The sequence below is a fragment of the Quercus suber genome, unplaced genomic scaffold, assembly GCF_002906115.3.
Source record: "Quercus suber isolate HL8 unplaced genomic scaffold, Cork oak 2.0 scaffold_249, whole genome shotgun sequence".
Taxonomy (NCBI): Eukaryota; Viridiplantae; Streptophyta; class Magnoliopsida; order Fagales; family Fagaceae; genus Quercus; species Quercus suber.
In genome coordinates, this window is record NW_027069705.1 from 370,244 (window position 1) to 388,920 (window position 18,677).

The window sequence follows — 18,677 nt, forward strand, 5'->3', positions numbered from 1 at the left end:
CAAGGTTAGAGGGTGTGGTCTACCATCAAAAGTAACGTTTTGGATCATTCCATGAATAAGGATAAGTATCAGGAAGGAACATGACAGAGGAAAGTCACGAAATATCTTAAGGGAAAGTTGCTACCACCGCATTAAATGCTCTGCTGCTAACTCTCTGACCGCATTGATGAGGAAGTACCTAAATAGTAACTTTTAGCCTTACAGCTACTACCTAAAGGCTTTAGGAAGGTGCTGATGGGACAATGATCAACACCAACAATCTGATCTGCACTTGGAAGGTGGAGATGAAAGGTAAAGATAGTATAAAATGGAAGGGATGCTCTAAGAAGAGGGATCGAGAAATTAAGAGAAAAACACTGTAGCAATCAAGGACTGAATTTGTAATCAAACTTAAGAGAAATATACAAGAACTGATCTCCTCGGACTATGCCGAGGATGATTTTCTTTAGATTAAATCAGTCTATCTTCCATTTCTTCTCATCTGAATCCACTTTACTTATTGTCCAATTCATTAAAGCCCAGATTTCCAACCAAGTCTCTACAAATTCATTGTATTGGACTATTTGCAGCTAAGTTCATCCATAATTTGGGCTAGGGACTCAAATTGCGTCCTTACTATTGGCACTGTTTATGGGAAATTTCTAGTGTGATAGTGAGTCCAACGTTCAACGATAGTAGGTTTAGGTCCAAACCAGGAAGTATCTATGGGGTCTCAGTGTTAGGATCACTTCTGTGATCTTGAACAAAAAAGGGACTGGAAGGGAAGTGTGCACACTACCTATACTAGTCTCGAGGTGGCAGCCACGTCTCTTATGAGGAGAATGCTAGGAACATGCAGCTGGAGATTGACCAACGTCGTGAATAACAAAGAAAAACTCCCTCAAGGTCTGTTTCTTCTTTCGGTGAGGAAGAAGATGACAGTTATAGGCCCAAGTTGAGGACTCCCTCTAGTGAGTCTTTCTCGTATAATGAGGACCATCACCATGGGCACAGAAACAGACACTCATCTCCCAAAGGCTTAGGAAATGATGCGATGAGCAGGGCACTCAACCAAATTTTTAGATCACCTTTCTCGCGCAAGATTTAGGGTAGGAGACTTCCTTGGTGGTTCACCCAATCCACGTTCACCATGTACAATGGTCATACAGACCCTGTGGAGCACGTAAGTCACTTCAACTAGAGAATGACTGTACACTCTAAGAATGAGGCCTTGATGTGCAAGGTATTCCCATCCAGCTTGGGGCCTGTGGCAATGAGGTGGTTTGATGGTTTGGTTGAAGGTTCTATTGACTCCTTCAAGAAGCTCACTCGAGCATTTGTGTCTTGTTTTATTATGTGCAGTAGGGTTCCTCGGCCCTTAGATTCTCTGTTGTCCATGTCTATGCGAGAAGGTGAGACCCTGAAAATGTACTCAGACAGATATTGGAAGATGTTTAATGAGATTGATGGGGATTTTGATGACGTGGCTATAAGGACCTTTAAGGTCAGCCTGCCTACCGAGCATGATTTAAGAAAATTCTTGACCAAGAAGCCGGTAAGGAGTGTATGTCGGCTTATAGATCGCATTGATGAATACAAGCGGGTTGAGGAAGACCAACAGCAAGGCAAGGGGAAGGGTAAGGTTATCCCTCAGGAGATTAGAGATTTCAGGTCAGATAGATACAACAATAGTAGGCCCCAAAGGGATTTTGCTAGGCAATCTAGGTCTGTGGCTCCTCAAGTGGTAAACACGGTGTTCCAGGAGCTAGTGCATCAAGTTTTGGAGAAAATCAAGAATGAGCCTATGAGGCAGTACTTCAAATGACCAAAAAAAATGGGAGGAAACCTCATGAGGCACAACAAAAGTCTTCATTACCAGTACCACCGAGGATTGTAGAACTTTGTGGAACTATCTAGAGTAACTGGTCCGAGAAGGAAGGTTACAACAGTTTTTGTATCAGCCCAACGGGCAAGGAGACCAAATATTCTTTAGGGCCCCCTTTGGGCACAATTATTGTCATCTTTACTGCACTTGGGAGAACTGGTTCTCATCTTTCTAGGGTGATATCTGTAGCTCGGCTACCAACCGAGGACTCTAATTCTGAGCCAAAGAGGGGTAGAGTAGAGGTTCGATTAGTGCTGAGTTTTTCGGACGAAGACAAGATTGGAACCATCTAACCACACGTTGATACTTTGGTGGTCACCCTCAAAATATGAGGGTATGATGTGAGGAAGGTGATGGTAGACCAGGACAGTGGTGTAGAGATCATATACCTTGACTTGAACAAAAGGATGAACCTAAAACCCGAGGATTTGACAGCCTATGATTCACCTTTAGTAAGCTTTGATGGGGAAGTTGTCATCCCAAATGGTCAGATTAGACTGCCTATGCAAGTAGGTTCAGAAGTGGTTGTGGTAGACTTCATTGTGGTGGATGCATATTCTCTCTATACGGCCATTGTGGCCAGACCTTGGCTTCATGTCTTAGGAGTTGTTTCTTCAACTCTACACTTAAAGGTGAAGTATCCCTCGGGGGACTAGATTGAAGAGCTTGTGGGGAGTCAATCCTTGGCTAGGCAATGCCTCATGGCTGCAAGTACGCATTAGCCTGCGGCTGAGTCCTCGGCCTCTGTTAAAGGGGGATCATAGCAATCAAGGATTCCAGTCCTATCTACGGATGTGGCGTCAGAAGAGGCAAAGTGTAAGAGCTTGGAGGAAATCGCTATAGATTGTGATCCGGAGAAGTTCTTGGGGTTGATCCAGACTTCATTTGCCATCATCTGAATGTCAACCCAGCTGTCCTCCTTTGGAAGCAACCACCTCGGCACTCATCTAAAGAGCATTTTGATGCTGCCAAGGAGGAGGTGAACAAGCTTAAGCAGGCTGGGGCTATTAAAGAAGTGTTTTAGCCTGAATGGTTGGCTAATACAGTGATAGTAATGAAAAAAAAAGGGAAATGGTGACTAAGTGTAGACTTCACAGACATGAACAAAGCCTGTCTAAAGGACCCCTTTCCCATGCCTCGGATTAACTAGTTGGTGGATGCCACTGTGGGCCATTCTTAGATGAGCTTCCTGGATGCCTTTCAAGGGTACCATCGATACCTTTGGCTTTGGATGATCGGGAGAAGATAGCTTTTATCACCCCTACTGGGAATTACCACTATAAGGTGATGGCCTTTGGTCTGAAGAATGCAGGATCTACTTATAAGAGGATAATGACCAGGATGTTTAAACCACAGTTAGGAAAAAACATTGAGATTTATATAGATGATATGGTGGTAAAGAGTAAGTTGGAATCTGAGCATGTTAACGACCTCGGGAATATCTTTGAAATCTTGAGGAGACATAAGCTGCGACTTAATGCTTCTAAGTGTTCTTTTGGTATTGGTTCAAGAAAGTTCTTGGGCTATATGGTTACTCACCATGGAATTAAGGTCAATCTTAGTCAGATTAACGCAACCAGCAATTTGTAGCCACCTCGGAACCCCAAAGAGGTCCAGAAGCTAACAGGGATGACTGCTGCTCTAAACCGATTCATCTCTCGATCAATAGACAGGTGTAAGCCTTTCTTTTAGTTGCTAAATAAGTGGAAGAGATTTGAATGGATTGAGAAGTGTGTCCTGGTCTTCTAGTAGTTGAAGGAATACATTTCTCGGCCACCTATTATATTTAGACTTGAGGTGGATAAAGTTTTGTTTGCTTATATTGTAGTGGCTTCCCATGCGGTGAGCTTGGTGCTGGTACGAGTTGATAGTGGTGTGCAGAGGCCAGTTTATTATGTAAGCAAATCACTACATGAGGGCCGAGGTCCGTTACCTACAACTGGAAAAGGCCATTTTGGTAGTGGTGCATGCTGCACGTAAGCTCCCCCACTACTTCCAATCACATATAGTTGTTGTCCTAACCTAGCTCCTGCTTAGATCTCTACTTCAGAGTGCTGATTACATAGGGAGGATTGCAAAGTGAGGTATGATCCTAGGGGCTTTTGATATCAAGTACATGCCTCGCACCTTTGTCAAGGGTTTGGTCTTTGTTGATTTGGTGGTCGAGTTTGTTGAAACCCCATTAGAAGAGAAAGTAGAGAAGCAGAATATGGATGAAAAATTGGTTGGTGCAATCTCCTTACAAGAACCATTGTCCTAGAAGGTATACGTTGATGATGCAGCGAACAACAGAGGATCTGGATTAGGGCTAGTTCTGATATCTCCTGAGAGGATCACAACTGAGAAATCCTTGAGATTAGGCTTCTCAACCACAAATAATGAGGCTGAATATGAAACTCTATTGGTAGGGATGAACATGGTTCAGAAAATGGGTGGAAAAGCAGTGGGGATATTCTTTGATTCAAGGCTGGTTGGAAGCTAGGGATTTTAGAATGCAGGAATATTTGAACTAAGTTAGACACTTATAGTTTGGATTTGAGTCTTTTAATTTGTCACAAATCTCTAGAAGTAAAAATACACATACTGACTCTCTTGCCACACTAGCAACCTCTTCGGCCTAAAGTTTACCTCGGGTGATCCTTGTAGAGGACCTATGTAAACCCACTGAGGTAGGGAAAAATGTGGTTCATGTTCATCAAATAAGGGTGGGTTCCAGCTGGATGGATTCCATTGTGCTATTCCTTAAAGAAGACATCTTGCCCGAGAGTAAGTTCGGGCCGACAAGATACGGAGAAAGGCTCTTCGGATTTGGCTGCCCAAGGACCAAAAGTTGTATAAGAGATCTTTTTTTAGCCCATATTTGCTATGCATATACCCTGAAGCTATTGAACTACTCCTGGAGGAATTATATGAAGGGATTTGTGGAAGCCACATAGGGGGCAGATCTTTGTCTCATAGGGCCCTCACTCAAGGATATTGGTGGCCAAATATATAGAGGGAAGCACAAGAGTATGTAAAGAAATGTGATCAATGCTAAAGATTTTCCCCAAATATTCACCAACCTAGAGGAGTGTTTAATCCTCTATCTAGTCCTTGGCCTTTTGTTTAATAGGGCTTGAATATTGTAGGGCCTTTCCCTAAGGCATCAGGGAATAAGAGACAGTTGCTGGCTGGCACAGATTACTTCACCAAATAGGTTGAAGCTGAACCACTAGCAAATATCAGAGATATGGATGCCAAGAGATTTATCTGGAAAAATATTTTCACTTAGTTTCAAATCCCTCGTACACTCATTTCTAACAATGGTGTTCAATTTAATAGCAAAGCCTTCAGGAGGTATTGTTGTGACTTGGGCATAATAAATAGATATTCCACCCCGACATATCCACAGGGGAATGGACAAGCCGAGGCTGTCAATAAGGTCATAGTGAGTAGGCTAAAAAAGAGATTGGATGACGCAAAGGGAAAGTGGGTGGAAGAGTTGCCACACATCCTTTGGACATATCAGACTACACCTTGTAAGTCTACTGGGGAGACGCCATTTTTGATGACTTATGGGGCCGAGACTATGATTCTTCTAAAAACAAGATTTCCAACGCTGAAAACAAGCTCTTTTACTTTGAGCAACAATTATGGGCTATTGGAGAAAAGTTTAGATTTGATTGAAAAGCGAAGAGAAAATGCGGGTTTAGCTGGCATACTATCAACACAAGCTCAAACAAGAGTATGATTCAAATATAAAGTTAAGGCTGCTAGTGCCTTGGGACTTGGTCTTAAGAAAGGTTTTGGGAACTGCAAAGAACCCAGTATAGGGAAAATTGGGACCCAACTGAGAAGGGCCATATCGTATCACATCAATGGCTGGAATAGGTGCATACTATCTTGAAGATCTAGATGAAATTTTTGTACCACGCCTTTGTAATGTAAACAACTTGAGAATGTATTATTATTAATGAAATCCTTCTTTACCATATTTTGGTTTATTATATTATGCGTCATGCGTTCTATTATTGGTTTGAATATCAAACAGAATCTTGGTCATGCTTGCTCCTTGAACCACATACCTTGAGTAAATTGATATTTTGAATCATTTTTCTAAGTATTAAACAGAACCTTAGCTATGCCTGGCTCCTCAGACCATATGCTTTGAGTAAATTAATACTTTCTGACATCTATCTAAGTGTTAAATAGAACCTTAGCCATGCCTAGCTCTTCAGACCACATTCTTTAGGTAAATTAATACTTCCAGTTATTTTCCTAAGTATCAAACAGAACATTGGTCATACCTGGCTCCTCGGACCACATTCCTTGGGTAAATTGATATTTTGAATAATTTTTCTAAGTATTAAACAGAACCTTAGTTATGCCTAACTCCTCGGACCACATACTTTGGGTAAATTAATACTTTCTAACATCTATCTAAGTGTTAAATAGAATCTTAGCCATGCCTGGCCCCTCGAACCACATGCTTTGGGTAAATTAATACTTCCAGTTATTTTCCTAAGTATCAACAGAATCTTGGTCATGCCTGACTTCTTAAACCACATACCTTGGGTAAATGGATATTTTAAATAATTTTTTTAAGTATTAAACAAAACCTTAGCTATGCCTGGCTCTTCAGACCACATGCTTTAGGTAAATTAATACTTCTTGACATTTATCTAAGTGTTAAACAGAACCTTAGCTATGCCTGACTCCTTGAACCACATGCTTTAGATAAATTAATACTTCCTGGCGTCTATCTAAGTGTTAAACAGAACAGAACCTTAGCCATGCCTAGCTCCTCAGACCATATGCTTTGGGTAAATTAATATTTCCAGTTATTTTCCTTAGTATCAAACAGAACCTTGGTCATGTTTGGCTTCTTGGATCACATATCTTAGGTAAATTGAAATTTTAAATAATTTTTCTAAGTATTAAACAGAACCTTAGCTACGCATAGCTCCTCAGACCATATGCTTTGGGTAAATTAATATTCCAGTTATTTTTCTTAGTATCAAACAGAACCTTGGTTATGTTTGGCTCCTCGGACCACATACCTTAGGTAAATTGAAATTTTAAATAATTTTTTCTAAGTATTAAAAAGGACCTTAGCTATGCATGGCTCCTTGGACCACATGTTTTGGTAAATTAATACTTCCTAACATCTATCTAAGTATCAAATAGAACCTTAATCATGCCTGGCTCCTCAGACCACATGCTTTGGGTAAGTCAATAATTCCTATCATTCTGCTAAGTATAAAAACAAAGCCTTAACCATACCTGGCTCCTCGGACTACATGCCTGAGGTAAGTTAGTACTATTTACTAAATATTTGAGTGTCAAATGGAGTTAGCCACTTTACATGGCAAAGGTCTTCATTGTGGAAACATGTTTAAAGAAAAAATGCTCATGAGCATCACTTAAAGCATTTACTGGAATATCTATATCTGTTTGAGAATTAATTGCTCCTTTTGTCCTTTGAACTTACTAATGAGTGGAGGATTGAGTAGAGTTAAACCTGTATGCATGCTACATTAATGTGTATGTTTTTAAAGTCAAAATTGTACTTTGCCAAGACAAGGAACTTAGCAGATTTAACTTAGCTTGTTGCTGATCATATAAGGTGGGTTAATTATGCTGCCACTTATGTAGAAAATAAATGGAGATGTATCTCATTTCCATGTTAGTTAAGTGTTAGATAAAATAGAAACTATGTTAGAATCAATATCAATATCACAAATATGAAGGAAAAACTTGTAAATTATCATTGATTTGAGCCTTAAAAAAGGGTAAATTGCTTACAAAAGGTCAAACTGGATTACAAGTTTTGAAAATAAAAATAAGAGATAAAAAGGAAAAACTTTTCTAAAACTACTTCTTTTTTATTACAATTTTTTCTTTGGACAAAGCCTTGGACTGGGAGACTGCAACCTCCGAGGATCCCTGGTTTATGCCTTTAGGGTCACCTTTGGCAGGTAATGGAAGAGTTGCAAGAACAATCTCCATCCTGGGTGCCTCCTTGTCTTTGATGGGATCTAGGGGAGCAGCTGGGGGCTTGATGGCATCAGCGGCCACTCCCTTAGTCATCTCAGCTTCTTTTCTGGTCACCCCAGGCTACTCGGCCACTTTTGGAGGGCTACCAGAGGAGGGAGGGACCTTGTCAATGTTGTTCTTCTTGGGATTTTCCACCTTGGGAGGAGTGTCTGCCTTAGAGCTGGTGGAGAAGGAGGCACGAATGGCAAGGGGTATTATACACTTTCTGCCCTCCTGAGTTTAGAAGAGGCCTCAACCTTGGCTTGGTTGAGGGCCTCATTCCATACTTGGAGTTAGTGGTTTCTACATACCCCCAAGACTTCAGTCCTTAGGGCTTCCTCAGTCTCTGCCACCCTATTGTTGTAGCCATCCTGCTCAGCTTTATCTCTGGCCTTCTCAATCTCCTCCAGTTTCTTCTTTAATGCGACGATCTGCTCTTTTGAGGTGGCCAGTAGCTCCTTGGCCTGGCAAATGAGCACCCTTTGACCTTCAGCCTGCCTCTCAACACTGTCCAAGGCAGCCTCGGCACTTCTTTTATCCCTTTCCATCTCGGTTAGCTTAGTCTTAAGCTCTTGATTGCTTTTTTTGGCCACGTGGAAAGCATCCATGGTCGCTATTTGTCTTCTCTCCTTCTCCTTCATTTGACGGTGATAGTAATTCACCATCTCCTTGGCCCTGTACGTGGCTTAAATAGCTTGCCAAAAAGAGAAACATTTAACAAAGGAAGAGAAATGAGTAATAAAAATAAAAATATAATAAGTGAAAAAGAGAGAGGGAATTAAAGGACTTACCATTGCAAGGTCCTTTTTTAGACCGAGGAACACCTCATGTTTCCTCATAGATCTGAAGTCAGCCATATCTTTTGGCAGCAACAGGGCCTGCTCCACCGAACTGGCCACATAGCCCGCCTTGCCCCCCTGGAAATCTCTTATTGAGGCATCACTTGGCAGGGAGGGCCATCTAGCACAAAGGATAGGGCCCAGGTTAGTGCTGCTACTTGCTAGTCACCCTTTTCTCACGCTCACTGGATGACCTCGTTTGCATGCCCCTGGGCTATTTGGCCCCCTTCTGGGGCTCGTCCTCCTGGGAGGGATGGGTTCTTCCTGTCTCCACCACTTCCTTGCCTTTTTGATCCCTCTTCCTCTTGTGGTTGGTGGGATTAGCTCGGACAGGTGGGGGGGGGGGATGGAGGGGTGGGAAGCCTGTTCTAGGTATACTTCCCCCCAGGTTGGGACTTCAGCAGCTCCTAGAGAGTTGATCTCGGCTTGCGCTGAATCCCCATCTCTTTAGGAGCCGAGAAACCCTCTTGTATGCTGCCTACTTGGATTGAAGGAGAGTGGCAAGAATCGTCGAATTGAAGCTTTAGAGACAGTGGCTGGTTAAAAATGGCAAACTTGTCTTTAGAGTCAGTCACCTTAACCACTTCTTTGTCTCTTTCCTCTTCTTCCTCCATGGTAGCCGGTTGCGATGATGTGGCTACTTCCTCGGCAGTATGTTGGAATGGTAATGCTACCCTGGGAATGCCTTCTGGTATAGGATTGGTGGTAAGCATGCCTTTTGGTATAGAACCAATGATGAGGAAGCCTGGAGCAGCAACACTGATTTGGTGTAGGCGAGGGTCCTTTGCTCTGATTACGCACCTCGGCAGCTAGAAACTCTTCGAGATGGGGATGTAGTCCAAGATTAAATGGGCTGTGCTCAATTGGCCGTTTGTGTGAACGAACACCTCGGCCTTCAAGATCTTGTCCAAGCTCTCCTGGTTCACAAGATTGAAGTTAGGAATGGTTGCGTTCTTATTTGCAAAACCATTAAGAGAAACAAAAAACATCATTAGCAAAGAATAATGCAAATCAAAGGAAATTTCATGTACAAACACAAACAAAAGAAAAAGAAAAGGGTGTAACTATGAAATCATAAACCTAGACCTAGAACCCCACCTGATTTCCCCTCTCTTGTTAGACAGGGGAGGCCATTGTGTCACTCCCTTGATACAAATAAGAAGTCTTTTTTCAGGCCTTTGTTGGAATTGGGGAGGCATTGGATGAGCCTAACCTCGAGGTACCTAGATTTTAGGTAATACCCCTGCCCCATTAGGTGATAGAGGTTGTAAATCCAATTGATGTCATGGTGAGTGAGGTTTAAACCCATTCTCTCGTTAAGGGCATCTACACCCCCTAAGATTCTGAACATGTTTAGGGTACATTGGGTGGGAGCTAACCTATTGGCCCTAAGATAGTCCCTAGCGATGGTGCCCATAGGAATCCTCATCCCACCCTCTATAAAGGCAATCACCACCTCTCGCTCTTGCCTTTTTTCATGCCATTCTCTCTCCTTACAATACCTAATGGCTACTCTTGGAGGAATCCTATATTGTGCCCTAAATTTCTCTAAACCATCCTCAAAGTCTACTAGATGGGAAAATCTACCCATTCCTAATAAAGGTTTGGAGTAACTAAGAAGATTGAGGGAAGTAAGGGTAGTCGAGGAGGAAAAGACACAAAGAAAAGAAAATGTATGGCACTGTGACACTTAGACCCATTTGGGCCTTGGATTCTGACTCAACAGTGTGGCCTATGACATCGAACCTTTTCTGCCTAAGGCCCAAGCCCAAGCCCAAAATAGCTACAGGCCCAGGTCTCACGCTGCCTCAAGGCTCAATAACCTTAATTGGCACACACCTAACTTCGCCACTTGGGCCATACTCGAAAAACCATTGCCTGAGCAAGGAGGCAATTGCTCGAGGTGATGTTTTTCGGGTACTCTGTAGTGCCTTGGGAAGTACCGCTACCAAGCATTTATACTGAAGTGGGAACCAGTTCCAATGCCACTCCTACCACACTCCACTCCTAACTAAACGTCCACTTAACAGTAATAACATTGGACCTTCTATACCATTAACCATAGGAATAATCATAGCTTCCCACTAATTATTAGGCTATAAATAAGAGAAGCTAGAAAGGAGAAAAGGTTGTTGAAAGATTCACAAAGAAACTAAGGGCAAGGAAAGAGAAAGCAGGAGTGTATCAGGCTAGTGGAGTGTTAATAGAAAGAGAAGGAGCGAGTTAATTCAAAGGGAAAAGTAGTTTCATTGAGTCTCTATATAAGGAACCACTCAAAGTAGGAAATCCAAGGCCCACCTCAAAAATAGATTGTGAGCCTAAGTGAGGATTGGCCAATTAACCCCTTCTTTGGGTGTGCACAGAAAATTGTATGGAAAAATAAAGTGAAAAGGTTTATGAAGACTTACAGAAAGAAGAAAATTCTCCTCGGATAGTCTCTTGGTATTTGTGAGGGCACAAGTGAGTTGGGTAAGTTTGCAGGTTCAGTGTATGAGCACTAAAGTGAAATGAATTCTAAAGTGAGATGAATGATTGATTTGGGTAGTATTTATATCAGAAAAGAAAGTTACAAGCGGGAAAATTCCCACCTGGGTTCTAGCAAAATCCTCAGCCATTGGATCTGCATCACATCGTAAAACGTGGGAAACATGGAGTCATAAAAATTTAATGAGGGGGAATCTCGAATGCTGAAGTGTCAGGAGCGGGCCTTAAGCGGTTAAAAAGAGTATTTGTATCGTTAGAGGTGATGTAAAATGGGCGCGGAGGAACTATTTTTACATCGAAATCCTCCTTTCTTTTTGAGGACCCAGAAAGAAGAATCTCGAGGGGCTATTGTAGGGGTGATAGGCCCAAGAGCCCATATTTATGTATATATTGGGCTAGGGGCCTAATCCAAGGATGGGTAAGCTCTTTCATAAGGATCCGTGTTAGTAAGTGAAGAAGAGAAATCTGATTGAAGTCTTCCAGAAGGGTGGTTCGAGAAAGAATCCCTCGTCAGCTGAGTAAAGTCGAGGTTAGAGGGTGTGGTCTGCCATCAAGAGTAACATTCTGGATCATTCCATGAATAAGGATAAGTATCAGGAAAGAACATGATAGAAGAAAGTCATGAAATATCTCAAGGGAAAGCTGTTACCACCGCGTTAAATGCTTTGCAGCTAACTCTTTGGCCGCATTAATGAGGAAGTGATACCTGAATAGTAACTTTCAGCCTTACAGTTACGACTTAAAGACTTTAGGAAGGTGCTAACGGGATAAGGATCAACACCAACAATTTGATTTGCATGTGGAAGGTGGAGATGAAAGGTAAAGATAGTATAAAATGGAAGGGATACTCTGAGAAGAGGGATCGAGAAATTAAGAGAAAAACATTGTAGCAATCAAGGATTGAATTTGTAATTAAACTTGAGAGAAATATAAAAGAGCCGATTTCCTCGAACTGTGCTGAGGATGATTTTCTTTGGATTAAATCAGTCTATCTTTCTTTTCTTGTCATCTGAATTCACTTTACTTGTTGTCCAACTCATTAAAGCCTAAATTTCCAGCCCACTCTCTACAAATTTATTGTATTGGACTTTTTGGGCCTAAGTTCATCCATTATTTGGGATAGGGACCCAAATTGTGTCCTTATAATGATAATCTCATTATTCCTTAAGACATGAGAAATTTGAATAATAAACTTGAAACTTATAAAATTTAGTCGTATATCAAATATAACACATTACAACAAAAGTGAGATAAATATAGTTCACCTTAAAAATTTTTTTAATCAAACATACAAAATATATTTGTACTTTGTACAAATGAAAAGATAAAAAATACTTGTAGAAGTCTTAAAAAAAAAAAATACTACTTAAAGTAATTGTTACTTTTTATATATTACACCCCATTACAAAATATTTATATATTCCCACGTAATGGGTGGGTCTGCGGCTAGTGTAAGATCATACCCATTTAAGAAGGTGATGTGACATATTTTGTAACCTTAGATTACGATAATATTAGAAAAAATCAAATGAACTAAATACCTTAATGTCACATTAAGGTAATGTGTATCACATTAAGGACATATTATGGCGAACTAAACACCCCCTTTTAGTAAATTGTGAAGCTAAAAAACTTTGCATTAAATACTTTGAGCCCAAGCTAGCACGTAAAAAAGGAAGATTTTGTATCTTGGTGGATCAGCATTTGTTATTAATTGTAAATAGATGGTGTTTGGAAATAACACTTCAGCGATGAATCTTTTATCTATATTGTTTTGGATTGCATATTTTGATGGCAAGAGGAATTTTCGGTGTACTTGATGGTTTCTTAAGGGTTTAAGCATATGGTGAGTTTATATGACATGGAAAATTGGAAGATGGAGGATTTAGTAACCTCATAGTTGTGTAGGATGGTTGCAACTCTATCCCTACAACTGTAATTTTTGGACGGAGTGCCAATAATGGATGATAGCTATAAGATGTTTACTAAGGATTCTATGTGTTATAGGATTTCTGTTTCACTTTTGCATAATATCACACTTTGATATTAACAAAGTGGGCACTAGATTGTGCTTTTTTGGAAGTTTGATCTGTTCAATTTTCTTTCCCGTTATATGAGTTATTTTATTATTCTTTGTTGACTGACTTATGGGCTGCCTTATCCGTGGGTAACAACCATCATTTTGTTATTTTGGTACAGATTTGGAATTGAAACTAATCTATGTGGGATCTGCTGAGGATGAGACTTATGACCAACTACTAGAGAGTGTGCTTGTTGGGCCAATCAATGTGGGGAACTATCGTTTCATTTTACTGGCAATCTTCAGTGGCTCCTCGTACCGTCTGTTTCTTTTGGATTTGTGTATGGAATCAAGCTTGACCTATACTTTTGTTGGACTTGCAGGGCGCAGGCAGACCCGCCAGACCCATCAAAAATTCGTGAAGAAGATATTATCAGTGTGACAGTGCTTCTGTTGACATGCTCTTATCTGGGTCAAGAATTTGTCCGAGTGGGCTACTTTGTGAACAACGATTATGAAGATGAGCAACTGAGAGAACCTCCATCAAATGTCTTAATTGATAGGGTTCAGAGGAACATATTATCTGACAAACCAAGGGTCACAAAGTTCCCCATCAATTTCCAGCTAGAGGACAGTGAAAAGGGTGAACAACCACCTCCACCTGATCACCCTTCTGAGGCTGATGGAAATGGAGAAGAACAGCCTGCTTAATCTAATCATCATCCTTCAGATGAGCAGGGACCTTAGATTTGCAATCATAAACTACTTCCAATCCTTGACCTTTTGAATTTCTCCTAGGTATGTACCGTGAAATCATTTTGGTGGTCAAAATTTTGAGTGAATTTATATTTTATGAAAATGTGAAGGAGATCGTTGAGTAAGTGGATTAGTTTTGGCTTTGAGTTGTAAAAACCCTATTTCATTTAGTTGATTACAGTCTTCCAAATTGAATTTTCGGTTGTGTTGGTACCAAAGAGGCAAATCTTGTTTTCATTAGCTTTCATCATTTTGGGTGTTACTAGTTTTGGTGTTTAGTTTCCAATTTTTGCTGGATGATATATCAGTGACTAATGCCTGCTTATTATTGTTTAAAGGACAATTTGTGAAAGGAGATTATTTATCAAAGGGGTTTTGTCAAGGGTGCAGCTGAGATAAAATTGATTTCCCTAGTTAGCTGATACTAAAGTTTTGAATTACTCTCCATTGATTAACAATGACTATTTGGGGGCCAAACCAGTTTTGTAATGTGTTTGATAGTAATGTTGCTATTATGAAAAATGTTCATTGCTTTGACAGAAGTTATAATACATCCAAATGAGAGAGCTTGATCTTTTTTACTGGTTCAAAAATTTAGTTAGATGAACATCTAAGATCAATAATTGAACAATAAATCTAATGATACAAATTTTTTCACAATTGTTCATGTGGTTTATTGTGACTGATGCATTATAGTGGTAGATTTATGTGAAAGTGATGTTCCAATTTATTCATCTAGTGATAATTTTGCATCTCTAGTAGTGCTCATAATTTGAATGATTGTTTGCAACTAAGAGAATGATCAGTGTAAGTTGAACCCAATTTATTCAAGAGCAAGTTGGAATCCACATTTTCTCTACTAATTATGATTAGATGCTTCGGAATTCATACATCTTTCAAAGCATTGCCTTCTCTTTCTCCAACATTTAGGCAATCTTGACTCTGTTGTCAATGTTTTGTAAATCGACTTTGGGGCCTTCAAAGCATTCGCATTTGCTTGTGTAAAAATTTATGTCTATTTTAACATAAGAACTTACTTTTTCTATTTTGCTTAACCACTTTTCAAAATACCATACATTAGATTATCTATTATACATTCTATTTTATTTAAACAATAATTTTTCATTCGTTTCTTATAATTATTTGTCTTTTTTTTTCTTCATGATCCTTCCTTTTTTTTCTAAGCAAACAAACATCAACTCAACCCAAATCCACATCCTTTGTTCTTTAAGCAAACAAACACCCAAATCTTTTTTTCCCCATTTCAAAACCCAATCTCCTCTCTTCTTCAGCCTAATTCCCACTATTCAACACAAGTACTTATTCAAGAATCCACACACAAGCATAATATGCCTCCAATGCAATAATCTCAACAACCACCTCCATTACCGTATCAAAATTATAACTCAGCACCTTAACTTCCTCCTATCTCTAGTCATCACAAGATTTGCAACATATAAAAAATTGTCATGCAAGATAAGCGTGAGAATGGCGATTGGTAAATCAAACCCGATTAGATTTGCAAAGCGAGCACGACTATGCAAGAAGAACAATGGACATCACCTTTTGATTTGCAGAGCAAGGCTTGATCTTGAACCAAGGCTGGGGTTGATTATTATGGGTTTGATGAATTTGGGATCTAGGCTTAAGATTTGAGTTTTGATGATGATCGGATCTCAAATGGTAGCATTGCTGGGATTCAAGAGGAAGTGGCTCATTTCATACTAGAAAAGTTCATGTATGAACAAGGATTAATTTTACTTCCTCACTTAGCTACTCTAGGTCTTAGTGAAGAAGTTATAGATTCCTTTCCATCCTTGATCCAATTGATAGAAAGTGGGACCAAATAATTCAATGGGGGTAGTTATTTATTATTTTTATTTTAGAAGAATGAGGGTTGTAACAACATGCTATCCTTTCTAGTTTTAGAGCTTTTTCAAACTTGATGACTAAGGAACCATGACCTCTTAACATTACACCACTAAATCCCCGAATTTTTTTTTCCATTTAACTTTATTATTAGAAGAATTTTGTTAGTTGACAAGGTGCAAAAGTAAGTGGAAAACTAGCATTTCGAGTTTTTAAAACTCAAGTTCAATAGCAAATCAAGTTTTAAAAACTGGAGTTCCAGACTTCTGACTTAGTAACATGGATAAAAATTCCACGTAGAACTCGAGTCTCTAAGACTCAAGTTCCAGTTGGTACTAACCGTGCAAGAAGACAAAGAGATCCACGAAGAAGAAGAAGACCTAAACAAAACTATTGTGTTTTCATTGAAATTCCATTGAAATTTCATTCTCCCGAAAGTAGTGGAAGTAAATAGATTGAAGTGGGGTTTGGGTTTTGAAGAGTAAAAGCAAAGTGGGAAAAACTCAGTATTTATAGTGGGTGGGAAGAGAAGTGGTTTACTCTTTTATTACTGGGGGGAAGGCAAAACAGTGGGTGGATTTTTTTTTTTTTTTTGAATTAGTGGCGCTTAAATGGTAAACAAAAATTTTTAAAACTAGGGTTTTGTGGCCAGGATAATGGAATTTCAGTGGGTAACCTCTCCAATATCATTTAATTTCATCTCCCTTTCATAGCTTTTTCTTTCAAATCATTCACATCTTTATGAGTTATGTGTAATTTGTTCAAATCATTTGCTCGATGATGAAGATCGTGAATTGTACCGTAGATCGACGATCAGGATGTGCTTGATGGAGACTGGGTTTGTGTGCCGTGGGTCTTCTTCTTTGCTGTGGATCTTCTTCTTCTTTCTTTCTTTCTTTCTGTTGGGTTTCCTTCTTTCTTCTTTCTTTGTTTTGGGTTTTCTTGTTTTCCTAGGTTTGTAGTTCTTTGAAATCAAGTGTAAAAAACTCAATATCTATGTGGCATAAACATGTCCAACTTAGCAAGTAGGAAGCGAGTTTTTAAAACACGAGTTTTATATGGAACTCAAGTTTTTAAAACTTGAGATGCTAGTTTGCAAATACCTTTCACACTCGTGCTAACTTACTATATTTTATTCCCTCACTGTGCTAGTCTACAAATATCCCCCTAAATCCCTTATCTTTTGCTTGTTGTATAATGAGCAGAAAATTTCTTTCATTGAAAAAGCCATATATAGTCAGGGAAACACCCTGCCTCCTCTTATTAAGACCATAGAATATTCTTGCAAATTATGACCTTCCCCTTATATGTGAGAATGTATAATGTCGATTGTCAACCAAATTTGGCTATCTTAGGTGGAGCTAAATTAGGGTTTTTCAATGTTCTCATCAAAACCTGAATGAATCCCCATTCAAGCCTATCATAAACTGTCTAAATCAATTTTTAAGACCATGCATTTTGACAAAAGACCCACACCCAATTTCCATAGCTTTAAGTCTGATATCCTAATCACAATCTTCCTACCCTAGGGTTAAAGGCAGCTGCTTGTGGGCGAGGATGATCATCTAAAATCACTCTTCAACAAGAAGAGGCATCCCAAAGGAACACTAGAATATAGTCATCCAAATCTGTTGCATATCATGTAGAATACTTTTGGAGAAAATGGGACTTTGCCCTTTTCTTTTTCTTTTTCTTTTTTAATCTAGTATTTTGCCCCATTTTTCAAACTAATTAAGGAAATGCCCCTATTTTGAAACTCGATTTTCTAAAAATCAAGTTTCAATTTAAAACTCGATTTTTGGACAATCGAGTTATAACAAACTGAAAATTAAAAAAAAAAAAAAAATTCGAGAGCCTTATAGTGGTGTTTTAAGGAGCCTTAAGGCTATGTTTGTTTCGTGTAAAACGTTTTCCGGAAAATATGTATTTTCCGGAAATGCTATTTTCCGGAAAAGGAAAATATTTTTAAGTGTTTGGTTGAATTATGAAAATTATTGTGGAAAATATTTTTATGTGTTTGGATGTATTCTAAAAATGCTATTTTCCGGAAAATTTTCACACTTTCTCAGATTCAAACAAATTTTTACAAAAAATTTCAACATCACAACCAATTCAACAACAAATTCCGGCAACAAAAACACAACACAACAACAACAACAACAACAACAACAATAAATTCCGGCAACAACAATCAGTTCATCCAAAACAAAAAACAACAACAACAATCAAATTAAAAAAAAAAAAAAAAAAACAAAACAAATTGAGAGATCGAGGATGAGAGAGCGTGGAGGCGATGGGTGGATCGGCGAGCTCGAGGAGGCGATGGGTTCGTCGTGCTCGTGCTCGTGCTCGTGGGTCTGGGTTCGTCGTGGGTGAAGGCGTGCTCGTGGGTCTGGGTCTGTGCTCGCCGTGATCTGGGTTCGTCGTGGGTGAAGGCGTGCTCGCCGTGATCTGGGTTCGTCGTGGGTGAAGGTGTGCTCGTGGGTCTGGGTCTGTGCTCGCCGTGATCTGGGTTCGTCGTGGGTGAAGGCGTGCTCGCCGTGATCTGGGTTCGTCGTGGCTGAAGGCGTGCTCGTGGGTCTGGGTCTGCTTCGCCTTGCTCTGGTCGTTCTCTCTGTCTCTCTCTCTTCGTTCTCTTGGTCTGTTTTCCGGAAAATTTTATTTGAAGTGAAAATGACTACTGAAAACGTTTTCACCCGATTTTGGCATAATTTTCGGTCAACCGGAAATTATTTTCAGTTTGACCAAATTTGAAGTAACAACCAAACACACTATTTTCCGTAAAACCATTTCCTGAAAACGTTTTCACCCGAAACAAACGGACCCTAAG

At 39.7% G+C, this 18,677-nt stretch overlaps 1 protein-coding gene across 1 annotated transcript; it reads left to right on the top strand.

The window, feature by feature from the left end:
- Positions 1 to 1,183: 1,183 nt before the first annotated feature.
- Positions 1,184 to 1,804, top strand: LOC136070650 (uncharacterized). The gene has a single exon (XM_065780878.1). The coding sequence runs from the start codon at positions 1,184 to 1,186 to the stop codon at positions 1,802 to 1,804; it is 621 nt and encodes a 206-aa protein (XP_065636950.1).
- Positions 1,805 to 18,677: the final 16,873 nt, after the last annotated feature.